Raw genomic sequence first — 13,082 nt, forward strand, 5'->3', positions numbered from 1 at the left:
TTATATCTTCATGCATCTGTTACAAATGTGCCAGGGGTGATGCATGTGATACTTGTTAATAATATTAGACGGAAGAATATCATAATCATGAACCTAAAGTTGAACAACAGTACTACAAGTCCTAAGCTTAAGAAATTAAAATAAGACACTTTTGTAACGATTGCAACAGCTTCATCTTAAAGCACAAGTAGCCATAACAAAGAATTAGAGCCAGAGAGGTCTAACTACATCACCAAACAAATTGCATTACACTCTGGAATGTGAAAAGATCCACGCTACTTAAATTGTAGCAAGCTGCTTTACGATGTGGCTTCATGGCCATTTGGCGACTTTATGCTATAGTAATGATACTTTTGAATTTGAAGTCTAGCTCCTTTGTATTCAAGGATAATTCTGTTGTCTAGGAAATTTCTTCACTCTTAACACTTCTTGTGTTGGCCCTCTGGTTAGCAATGGTTTGCTGTAGCTATCGGTTTTTTTGTTGCTCATGAAGCTTCAGAAGATCAAACCATGAAATGAGCTTGTTTGTTTGTGGTTTGTTGCAGCTTTTTGATCATCATCCTGGAGCTTAGTGCAGAAATGTATAAAGCTGGGACTCCTTATAACATAGAGGCCTATGTTCTTTTTGCATTAGCAGAACTAAATTGGGTTCTGTTCGATGGAACTTGGTGGGGATTTGGGCTTGCCACTATTGTTGGAGTACTCTGTCCTCTTTCAGAAATTCCTTTCATGAAGTAAGTGAAAGCTTTGTGTTGAGTTTGTGATCTAACCTTGCACAAAGAAGCCAAAAACTTGCAGTGCACCCCCCACCCCCCCCTCCGGTGCCCCTCCTTTCCCTCTTTCCAATCAACAAACTCACCAAAAAAACCCGGCGTAAGAGACAATAACATAAACTTGGGTTTGCCAATGAAGTAAATTTCACGAGTCCATGCACGGCTATCTTTAATACATGCGCTTAAATAATATGCAGGAAGTTTCTTTCATGTAATAGTCTTTCTTAGTTGACCCCAAGATTTTGAGTATGAATGATTGTATTGATTAAGAGAATATTTCCCTTACATTTATCCTAGATGGGTTGTCAAAGCATGATCTTGCTCATTCTCAGGCAAGAATTCTTTCTACATGGCTTGGTTGACACCCCCCCCCCCCTCCCTTTTCTCCCTTTCCCGCCCTGCTGCCTCCGAACTAAGCCACTACTTATAAGCCTCATTTTCCAAGGAAAACACTTCAGCCACTTTCTCATGAGGAGAAAGGTAAGGTCTCTGTTTGTCCATTAATAGATTCTACATTTGTGCATCCGCAATAACTTTAGGCCTGGAAGTTTGGCATAGGAGAATCCTTCATATGTCTTTGTCATTCCACCAATTAATTCATGCAATAAGTGAGGCTTTTTAGTTGAAAGGGCAAGCGCGTTGCATGTGTGTGCACAGCTTTGAATGTCCAGCCACAGATACCTAGAGCAGTCTATCAACCTGGAGTTCTTGAGGATAATGGATGGTGTATTCATAACCTCTATCTCCTCAGCCTGTTATCCCAATACTTCATGCCCCAACTCCCCTTCCTCTTCCTCCCTTATTCCTTTACCCTCTCTCCTCTTCTTTCACAATTCTAAGTTTCGTATCTCTCTCTTTCCAAGTTCTCCCTCTCTCTTCTCTTCTTTCAGCATTCTGAGTTTCGTATCTCTCTCTTTCCAAGTTCTCCTAACCGATGCAGACCCATTTTCCTCTCCCTGGTAGAAGCCATTATATTAAAAAAGAAATAGAAGGAAATGTTGAAAATTACGTTCTAAAAAATTTCAGGCTAGATTGATCAGTGTTCTTGTTTTGCTGCGGGGTAGTTTCTTCCATCTGCAATCCCGCTTTTCAGATAGTGGGACGGTCTTCTTGGCTTTTGCAGGCTCGTTGCAAAAATAGTGCATGCCAATTCAGCTATTTGAAAACAGATGTTCACATTCACACCTACTTGTGTGTTCGCGTAGTGCTTCTTTAACATCTTGCTTTAAGCAACTGAGTGTGGATAGCGAAGGGCATATAAGGGATGATGGGCAACATGCTCCGCTTAACAACCAGCTACAGGAAAGGGCATTGGGCAGAGTAAATATAAGGCCAATTGAAGGTTAATTGGCCTGAAATAAACACAAAAGCAGGTGACGCTGCAAACCAGCTGGAAAAAAAGATGTCGATGTAGAATTGGAAATTCTTGCAGATGTTGTGCAGGTAGGGTTCTCTAGAGGTTCATCTCCTATTTATATTCTCAGTCCTATGGTTCAATTTATGCATTCATTAAACCCTAATTGCTTGATTCTTCAATATGCTTACAAAACATTTCACAGATCGAACAAGGGCTCCCTTCAATTCACCTCCGAGCCTTCACCAGTCCTTGCGTACGGTTCCTTCTATCCTCAAGTTCTCTTTTGGTGATTCCCAATTGGGCTCCCAATCTCATGCTAGACCAAGTCTCCCTTGCCGAGTGGCTACCACATTGCTAATGCCTGCCTAAGATCTTGGGGCATTTACTTATTTACACTCTAATCAATGCCTCTTCTCATTGACCATCCCATCCACTAGCCTAGCCCTCTAGACTCCCTATTCACCTACCCGCACTTAGGGAGATCATGTAGATAAAGGTGATGTAACACTGTAGATGCTGTTATGAGAGAGAGAGGATGGGATCCAAACCACAAATCTAGCTAGTCTTACTTCCTCATCCACTTGATTCTTCAGTTTCTAATCTAAGATGACAAACGTTACTTTGCTCAGGGGACTCTTTTGGTGGTTTACTTCTTTGATGTATCTTTTGTGAGATGTTAGCGAAAGGTTGGGCAGAAGGTTGTACAGAAGGTGAGGTGAGAGGTTACCGAGAAGCTATTGGCAGAAGTAGTCATAGTTTTTTCCACAAGTTCTTACAACCCAGTAACCTTCAACTCATAAGACGAGCTTTCAACCACATAGACATATCCCGTTTTTCATGATGGGTGAACAAGTAAGGAATTTCTCTCCTATTGGGACTTCAATCTAGCAAACCCACATTTACAGCACTCAATCTCTACACATCCTGAAACCGATCCCGTCAAGTGGGAAAGACTCAGTTGGACACCTACACGTTTAATAGCACAACTTTTAAAACCACAAATATGAAATGGACAACTTAAAACAACTTGAAAAATAAATGAACAGAAATGGAAAGATGGACACCAGCACTGGGGCCGGAACGGGCCGACCCCCCCCTCAATATATGATATATTTATTGGGAGTATTTAAAGAATACAATGCTCCATGGGTTCTGAGAACCAGATCATGTCCATGCACATATGAAAACAGTACTAAACAAATAGCTCGAATTTCGATGTAGAAACTCGAAGCAGATTGACCACTAGAGTGGTCCAATCACTACGGTCCTGTGCTTTCACTGGACTCCGCGGAGAGCACCACACTGGTGTTCCGAGACCACGCACAGACAGGCGCTCTCGTACTAACGCCTGGCTCTCCCGATCTCAGCACCTTTGGACCGAGGTTCGCCCATATAGCTTGGACAACCCGGCACCGAACGGGTGTAGGCCGAGCGGGACGATTCTTTTACCAGATTTAAACATTAAATGCTTTACTCAAATCTGAAAATCACTTACTTGTTGAAGGTTGACAGGAGGAAGTCCAATACCCGAGGTATTTGTGAAGAAGAAACAGCCTCCCTATGATGAAAGGAGATGCCGCCTATGTAAAGGAGGCACAACCGCTTGCAGAGGAGAAAACAACCATCTCTGTGCAGAACACAGCCGCCTGCTGTGGAGGAGGAGGCGTAGCCGCCTGTGGAGAGAACGAGCAGCCCACTGGAGATGGAGTGCACAGCCGCCTGCAAGTAATGATGCTGTGCACAGCCGCCTGTAGATGGAAGACAGCCGCCAGAGGAGCATGCGCAGCAGTAAGGTAACACCAGCGCACAGAGGGCAGCGCAGCCTGTGGAAAGTGAAGGCAGCCGCCTGCAGCAGCCAGTTTCAGAATCAGCCGCCTGTAGGGATGGAGGCGCAGCCAGCAGTAGAGTCCACCGTACAGGAGGGGCAGTTGCAGCCAGCCTATGGAGGGGCAGCCGCCTCTTATGCAGCTGTAGTATCCTGGCTGCAGTATACAGCAGCCGGGTTATGACCAGAAGAAGAGATGGCCCCTCTTGAGAGCATGCGCCTATTGCAAGTGTGGGAGAGCAGCCGTACAGCAGCAACACGGTGAACTCCAGCCGCCAGGAAGAGGCGATGGATGCTCAACGCCAAGGTGATGCGATGCATCCTTACGCTTGAAGGGTAAACTTTTTTAATAAAATTAATGTGGAGATAACCTTAGCTTGCATGTGGGGAATTAGTGGGGGTTGGTGACACCCACCCCCACACTCACTTAAAAGTGAGGCTCCCCACCTTGGCCCCAAAGTGGGTGCCCAAAGGGGGTGCCCACTTTTAAATAAGTGTGAATCCCCTAACCTTATAAATCAAAGGGTTAGAATTTTAAATATTAAAACAACATGTACGATATACTTACCACCTGTTCACATGCACTGAAACTTGTCAGAATACAGGGCACACTTCACGACTCACTGGCAGGCGTCCCCGCTCAGTAAGTAACACGTCAGGCAGGCAAACACACGAATACATGTCATGCGAAAACAGTTTCAAGCATGCAAAATATGTGTGCATGTGCAAAAGTAACATGGACATATCTCCCGTTCATGGAACATGTACAAAATATCTGTCGGCACAAAACTGGCACGACATAAAACATAGGTAAGACACAGTTCCAGGCACGAGTTTCCCTAGGTGTGACAGTCCCATAGGTAAAACACGGCACGAATACTGGCTCTTCCATGGCGTGACAGTCCCATGGATCGAACACAGTCCAGGTCATACACGGGTGGCACTGATCTGGCTCCCGTCCATACGACACCATCCTGCTAACACACGGGTGGCACCAGTCTGGCTCCCGTCCATGTCAGCAAAATACTGGCCTCTTCACATGAGACACCGGCCTGGCCTCAGGTGAACGAGACGCAAAAATGTGGGAATGGACCAAATGGTCGGCCAATTGGTGACATCCCCCCGGGCTTCTAAAGAGTTGACCTCAACTTAAAAGCCTCAAGATATGCCTGCAACAATTGCGGATAATCTGCAAAATAATCCTCATTTACCCATTTGGCATCAATAGGCAAATAATTTTTAAACTTCACAAGGTATCTCCTGGAAAGCTTTCCTGCAGGTAGCTTTCTCTCCTTGTGAAAAACAATCTGTTCTGGCTGGAGGATCTCCTCAAGCTCTTCAATTTCTGGCGGATCTTCTGTGACAGGCTCATCAGGATCTGGCCCCACATATTTCCGAAATAGACTCACATGAAAAGCATTGTGAATCTTCCAATGACTAGGTAAAGCAAGCCTGTAGGACACTTCATTGATCTTATGAATCACCTTGAAGGGTCCATAATAGCGAGGAGAAAGCTTAGGATATGATCCTTCTCGTCCTGGCCTCTTCCGAAGCCTAGCCTTCTCAAATTTCAGCAATACCCAATCACCTTCTTTGACTTCCATGTCCCTTCTATGCTTGTCAGCAGCCTTTTTATGCTTATCCTGAGATCGTACAATGGCTGTCCGCACCTGACCAAAGGCAACATCCAAGTCACGAACATATTCATCAGCTGCAAAAATCTCATCCTTGGTACGAAGGATGGGTGGCAAGACCACTCTGCCATAAATAACCTCAAACGGAGCCTTTCCTGTGGAAGCATGGATTGTATTGTTGTAAGCAAACTCAACAAGTGGAAGATACTTCTCCCATGCACTCTTCTGATCTGCCACATAACACTTCAATAAATCCAACACTGCTGAATTCGCAGCTTCACTTTGGCCATCCGTTTGGGGATGATAAGCTGATGAAAATTCAAGCTTAGTACCCATATTATCAAACAAAGCCCTCCAAAATAGGCTTGTAGTCCTGGGATCTCTATCCCCAACAATGGATTTAGGCATACCATGATGCTTGAAAATATTAGCAAGAAAAAGCTTTACCATATGATCAGCTTTGATGGTTTTCTTGACGGGCAAGAAGTGAGCTTGCTTGCTAAATCTGTCCACAATAGTCCAAATAGCATCATTCCCATGCTGGGATCTAGGCAAATCCATAATAAAATCCATCGTGATACTTTCCCAAGGTTGCGAGGGAATAGGCAATGGCTGAAGCAAACCTGGAGGCTTTTGCCTGTCAAATTTCACCTTTTGACAAGTAATACATTCACGCACATAAGCCTCAATGTCTTTACGCATGCTTGGCCAAAAGAAATATCTCTGAATCATGCGAGTAGTAGGCATAATACCTCTATGACCAGCATAAGGTGGAGCATGACATTCGTCCATAACCTTTGGACGCAAATCCTTCACCACACATAGGCAATTATCCTTCATGAGATAACCCTCATTGATTACATAAGAGGCATGTGAGTGACCAGCCATCAAATTAGTCCATATATGGCAAAAATCAGCATCCAAATGATACAAATCTCTCATAGCAGATAGATCTGCATGAGAGGCCACTGAGACTGCAGCAACATAAGGCCTCCTAGATAGTGCATCGGCCACCACATTTTTCTTTCCTGGAGTATGCACAATCTGAAAATGAAACATGGAAAGAAAATTTGCCATTCTCATCTGCTTCTCTGAAAGCTTAGTTTGAGATAGAAAGTATCTCAAGCTTTGATGATCTGTCTTGACTACAAATTCAGCCCCAAGAAGGTAGTGTTTCCAAATCTTTAAGGCATGAATTACAGCCAAGAGCTCTTTCTCATAGATATCCATATGAAGCTCAGCATCATGCAAACGACGGCTCTCGTATGCAACTGCATGCCCTTCTTGATTTAGGACAGCTCCTATGCAATCACCACAAGCATCACATTCAACCACGAATGACTTGTGCAAGTCAGGAACAATCAATACTGGACCACATATGATCGCATGCTTGAGCTGCAAGAAAGCATCCTGTTCCTTTGAAGTCCATTTGAAAACAGTTTTCTTCTTCGTGAGATCATGTAGAGGAGTGGCAATCATAGCAAAATGCCTTATGAAACGCCTGTAGTACGAACATAATCCTAGAAAACTACGTACTTGATGTACGTTTTGTAATTCGGGCCAATTCCGAATAGTCTCTATCTTTGCAGGATCCATTGTAACTCCATCCTTGGATACAATATGTCCCAGATAATGAATCTCTGAAAGGAAAAACTCACTTTTCTTGGCATTGACGAAAAGTTTATGCTTCCGCAACTCTTCGAACACTGTGACCAAATGAGTTCTGTGTTCCTGCTCATTCTTGGAGAAAACCAAGATATCATCAAAGAAGACTCCTGTAAACTTGCGATGGGATCGGAATATCCTATCCATCATACGATTAAAGGTAGCAGGAGCATTGGTGAGACCAAAAGGCATTACCAAGAATTCATATAATCCGAAGGCTGTCCTGAATGCAGTCTTATGGACATCTTGTGGCACCACACGTATCTAGTGATAACCACTCTTCAAATCAAGTCTGCTAAAGCAAGCTGAGCCATCAAGCTTATCCAAGATATCATCAATACGTGGAATAGGAAATCTGTTCTTGATGGTAAGCTTGTTCAAAGCTCTATAGTCTACACACATACGGAATGATCCGTCCTTCTTTTGAACTAGAAGCACAGGAGAGCAGTAAGGTGAGGAACTGGGCTGAACCAAACCTTTCTCTAAAAGCTCGTTTACCTGCTTCATAATTTCTTCTTGTTGTGCAGCACTTACTCGGTATGCGGGTTTGTTAGGTGGAGAACTACCTGGCACAAGATCTATGCGGTGATCTTCGGGCCTTTGGGGAGGTAATTCACCTGGCAACGAGTCAGCAAAACAGTCGTTGAATGCATTAAGAAAATTCAGCCTATCATTAGACATAGCATCCACATTTTGATGATTTGGCACAAGACTATCACGCACAAAAACCAAGTACGCTGAAAGACTCTTTTTCATTGCTTTATTAATTTGGATGTGTGATACAACTGGGATGGAATCCCCTTCTTTGCCAGCATCAATAAAGTGCATGCGGCCTTTATGCATAAAAGTAATCATATTGGACTTGTAGTCTTTGCGGGGCTCAAGCCTATGATGCCACGGCTTGCCCAACAATACATCACATCCATTCAGTGGAGCAACTAAGAAATGCTCATTATCCAGATAGCCCTGAATATGAATACGCAACTTCCCAATCAAAGGGGTAACCTGCACCTCTTTGCCAATAAATGCAGCTTCGGCTTCAATCTGAGGTCCCATGCTTTCAACCTCAATTCCCAATGCAGCTGCCATTTGCATAGAGATGAAATTGTCAGTTGCACAGTCATCAAACATGAAGAGTGCGGGCTGATCCTTAACTTGCCCCCAAGCCTTGCAAACCATGCGCTCTTTAGCATCATGACCTGTATTACCTTGCACATCAGGAACTGCATGAACATTTGCTTTGGTGTTCTTGTCCTCGTGCTTTGGTTTGCGATCTGGGCATTGCCGAAACATGTGGTCTTTGCTACCACAAGAAAAGCATTTTCCATCCTTAGCATATTGCTCTCTTTGCTCCGGGGTTAATCCAAATTTGTTCTTTCTTGGGCCCTGTTCTTTATTTTCAGCTTTACCACCCTTGTAGGACTCCCGAAAGTTCTTTTTAGGTGGCTGTCCACCCTTTTGCTGATTTGGGGCAGCCTTGTCCTTTGCCTTGGAACCTCCTTGATCCTGCTTGATCTTGAGCACCAATTGCTCTGTAGCAAGGGCACAAGCTGTGAGTTGCTGCAACGTATGTTTTGGGTGCAATTCAATACCCGATCTATAAGCAGGTTGCAATCCAGAACGAAACTTCCTCTTTCTTTCCTCCTCAGAGATTAGCATGAAGGGAGTCACTTCCAGCAACACTTTCCAAAATTTGTTAACATACTGTTGCACACTCTCATTGTCTTTTTGTTCCAGCCTATCCCACTTTTGAGTGAGAGTTTGCTCTGCATTGGGTGGCAGGAACTGAGCATAAAATCTGTCTTTGAATTCCTTCCAAGTAGAGATGGGATCCTTGGTGATCTTTTCGGTGATCCACCAATGGGCAGCAGTGCCTTTCAGAAACATACTAGCATGGCGCACCTTCGACTTTTCTGTAAAGTCTTCATCGCTAAAAGCAATGTCGAACTGTGCCACAAACGCTAGCACCTTAGAAGCATCATGTTCACCATGAAAGACATCAAATTTGACAGATTTATCACCTGCTTTGAACTCCTTGAGCTTCCTGGCATGAGGCTCATGGTCCTCTCTTTTTCTTTTCCCCTTATCCAACGGGGTAGCCCTGTCTGCATGGGCTCCATGGGCCGTCATAGAAGTTTCATGGGGCACGGTGGCATGTGCTCCACGAACTCGAAGCTCAGATGCATGTGGCTTACCTGCATATGGCATGGTCTCTCCATGAGACAACTCAGAAGGCAAAATTTTCCTGGAAGCAGACCTGTCACCATGAGATACATATCTTGCATGCATGTGACTTTCGTGCCCTCCATGAGCACTGGCATACATATTTCTGTCAGGCTTAGTGCCTTGGGGAGAGGATGCATGACGAGAAGTGACAGTCACCTCTTCCTTTTGCATAAAAGATTTCAGCCTCTGGGATGCAGGATCTCCATGCTTTAAACGAGGTGGATTTCTGAATTTTAGCTCTCCGTCATCCCCCTCTTTGATATCACCTTTGCGAAGGAGATAGGCAAGTGCCAACTCCCTTGGTTTCTTGCCCACTTCACGAGCCATAGATTCAAAGGTTACATCAACCATAGCATCTGCCTTCCTGGCTTCAATAGCACTTTGCAGATGAGGATCTTCATGCAAAAACTTCAATTCTTGCTCTTGAGCCTGCAAAAGTTTTCTCATATGTTCCATTTCAGCCCTCATAGCATCAGGGTCTTGTTCAAGCATAACTGTCTTTCCTGGAGACAGTTGACCTTTGGATTCACTATCCAGAACCCTTTCAAGGGGCTTGTGTCTACCTCGCAGGGCATCAGACCCACGAGAAGCACTAGAGGGACCCCTCGAATTTGGCACTTCCAAAGGGTTGCCTTGGCTGTCCATTGTGTTCAAAGTTTGCTAAAAGCGGGATGTCCAATACACAGGTTCGTTTCCCCACTAGAAAGAGGGAAACAACCGTGCTCTGATACCAATGAAACCGATCCCGTCAAGTGGGAAAGACTCAGTTGGACACCTACACGTTTAATAGCACAACTTTTAAAACCACAAATATGAAATGGACAACTTAAAACAACTTGAAAAATAAATGAACAGAAATGGAAAGATGGACACCAGCACTGGGGCCGGAACGGGCCGACCCCCCCCTCAATATATGATATATTTATTGGGAGTATTTAAAGAATACAATGCTCCATGGGTTCTGAGAACCAGATCATGTCCATGCACATATGAAAACAGTACTAAACAAATAGCTCGAATTTCGATGTAGAAACTCGAAGCAGATTGACCACTAGAGTGGTCCAATCACTACGGTCCTGTGCTTTCACTGGACTCCGCGGAGAGCACCACACTGGTGTTCCGAGACCACGCACAGACAGGCGCTCTCGTACTAACGCCTGGCTCTCCCGATCTCAGCACCTTTGGACCGAGGTTCGCCCATATAGCTTGGACAACCCGGCACCGAACGGGTGTAGGCCGAGCGGGACGATTCTTTTACCAGATTTAAACATTAAATGCTTTACTCAAATCTGAAAATCACTTACTTGTTGAAGGTTGACAGGAGGAAGTCCAATACCCGAGGTATTTGTGAAGAAGAAACAGCCTCCCTATGATGAAAGGAGATGCTGCCTATGTAAAGGAGGCACAACCGCTTGCAGAGGAGAAAACAACCATCTCTGTGCAGAACACAGCCGCCTGCTGTGGAGGAGGAGGCGTAGCCGCCTGTGGAGAGAACGAGCAGCCCACTGGAGATGGAGTGCACAGCCGCCTGCAAGTAATGATGCTGTGCACAGCCGCCTGTAGATGGAAGACAGCCGCCAGAGGAGCATGCGCAGCAGTAAGGTAACACCAGCGCACAGAGGGCAGCGCAGCCTGTGGAAAGTGAAGGCAGCCGCCTGCAGCAGCCAGTTTCAGAATCAGCCGCCTGTAGGGATGGAGGCGCAGCCAGCAGTAGAGTCCACCGTACAGGAGGGGCAGTTGCAGCCAGCCTATGGAGGGGCAGCCGCCTCTTATGCAGCTGTAGTATCCTGGCTGCAGTATACAGCAGCCGGGTTATGACCAGAAGAAGAGATGGCCCCTCTTGAGAGCATGCGCCTGTTGCAAGTGTGGGAGAGCAGCCGTACAGCAGCAACACGGTGAACTCCAGCCGCCAGGAAGAGGCGATGGATGCTCAACGCCAAGGTGATGCGATGCATCCTTACGCTTGAAGGGTAAACTTTTTTAATAAAATTAATGTGGAGATAACCTTAGCTTGCATGTGGGGAATTAGTGGGGGTTGGTGACACCCACCCCCACACTCACTTAAAAGTGAGGCTCCCCACCTTGGCCCCAAAGTGGGTGCCCAAAGGGGGTGCCCACTTTTAAATAAGTGTGAATCCCCTAACCTTATAAATCAAAGGGTTAGAATTTTAAATATTAAAACAACATGTACGATATACTTACCACCTGTTCACATGCACTGAAACTTGTCAGAATACAGGGCACACTTCACGACTCACTGGCAGGCGTCCCCGCTCAGTAAGTAACACGTCAGGCAGGCAAACACACGAATACATGTCATGCGAAAACAGTTTCAAGCATGCAAAATATGTGTGCATGTGCAAAAGTAACATGGACATATCTCCCGTTCATGGAACATGTACAAAATATCTGTCGGCACAAAACTGGCACGACATAAAACATAGGTAAGACACAGTTCCAGGCACGAGTTTCCCTAGGTGTGACAGTCCCATAGGTAAAACACGGCACGAATACTGGCTCTTCCATGGCGTGACAGTCCCATGGATCGAACACAGTCCAGGTCATACACGGGTGGCACTGATCTGGCTCCCGTCCATACGACACCATCCTGCTAACACACGGGTGGCACCAGTCTGGCTCCCGTCCATGTCAGCAAAATACTGGCCTCTTCACATGAGACACCGGCCTGGCCTCAGGTGAACGAGACGCAAAAATGTGGGAATGGACCAAATGGTCGGCCAATTGGTGACACATCCTCACACTGGTTTTCCTATCCCTATACTGGTTGCTATGGCTCATTTTAGCTCTCTCCAGAACTCCCTCATTCACAGACAAGCACATAACAAGCAACAATAGTCATGGGAACTTACCTTGCTTCCAAGCTAGGGTCTCTTACGCCATCCAAGCTTAACCGGTGGTTGTTAGCTCCTCTCCTTTAAGCTCTCTCTTCCTCTTTGTCACAAAGGAAGATGCTTCATCTTCTTGCAAGGACTCACACCCCTCTCATTATCTACTCTCTCTCACACCAAGAGTAGGCAGAAACATGAGCTAAGGAGTAATCTAATCTCTACTCTCTAACTCTCTCTCACACACACATCAAAGGGCAAAAAGCAAGTAGAAGACTTAAGAACTCGTTTAGCACAAAGGGGGGTTGTGTCTATTCATTATGAGATAAAGCCTTATATACAATTGGTCCTTATTCACAGTTGGGCGCCCAAAACTGTCGAGTTAACTTTTATTGCGCTTTTTCATGACACTTATTCTTCACTCTCATGTATAGGGGGGAACGTCTAGTCAACCCAAAATGGAGTTAACATCCCCTCTGTTTGATGGAGATTCTGTCCTTGGATCTAGTTATGATTTGAATGCCTAATCACCTAGTTTGTACCGATAATGATTATGGCATGATTGGAGTCTTTTGAGTGTGCACTTGAAGTATGCGTATAGCGTCCAAAAGCGCGTGTCGACCATATCTTCAAAAGTTTGGTGCATCTAAGAAGGCAAGTATCAAGTCGATGATAGTAGTACATCATGATTTGTTCTATTGGGTCTCTATTCATGTCAAAGTATAGAATTTATGGATCATAGCCTTCACATGAGGA

General features: G+C 45.1%; 1 protein-coding gene across 2 annotated transcripts in view; it reads left to right on the forward strand.

Annotated features, from left to right (window-relative positions):
* Nucleotides 1–13,082, forward strand: part of LOC147632894 (insulin-induced protein) — a 110,517-nt gene that overhangs the window by 71,338 nt on the left and 26,097 nt on the right. For both annotated transcript variants that reach the window (XM_086807799.1, XM_086807798.1), the window contains exon 4: nt 546–734. In XM_086807799.1, coding sequence (XP_086663925.1) covers nt 546–734 — 189 coding nt within the window. The remainder of the gene's footprint in view (nt 1–545; nt 735–13,082) is intronic.

Source organism: Cibotium barometz, chromosome 13 (assembly GCF_041138505.1).
Source record: "Cibotium barometz isolate CiBa-2024 chromosome 13, ASM4113850v1, whole genome shotgun sequence".
Taxonomy (NCBI): Eukaryota; Viridiplantae; Streptophyta; class Polypodiopsida; order Cyatheales; family Cibotiaceae; genus Cibotium; species Cibotium barometz.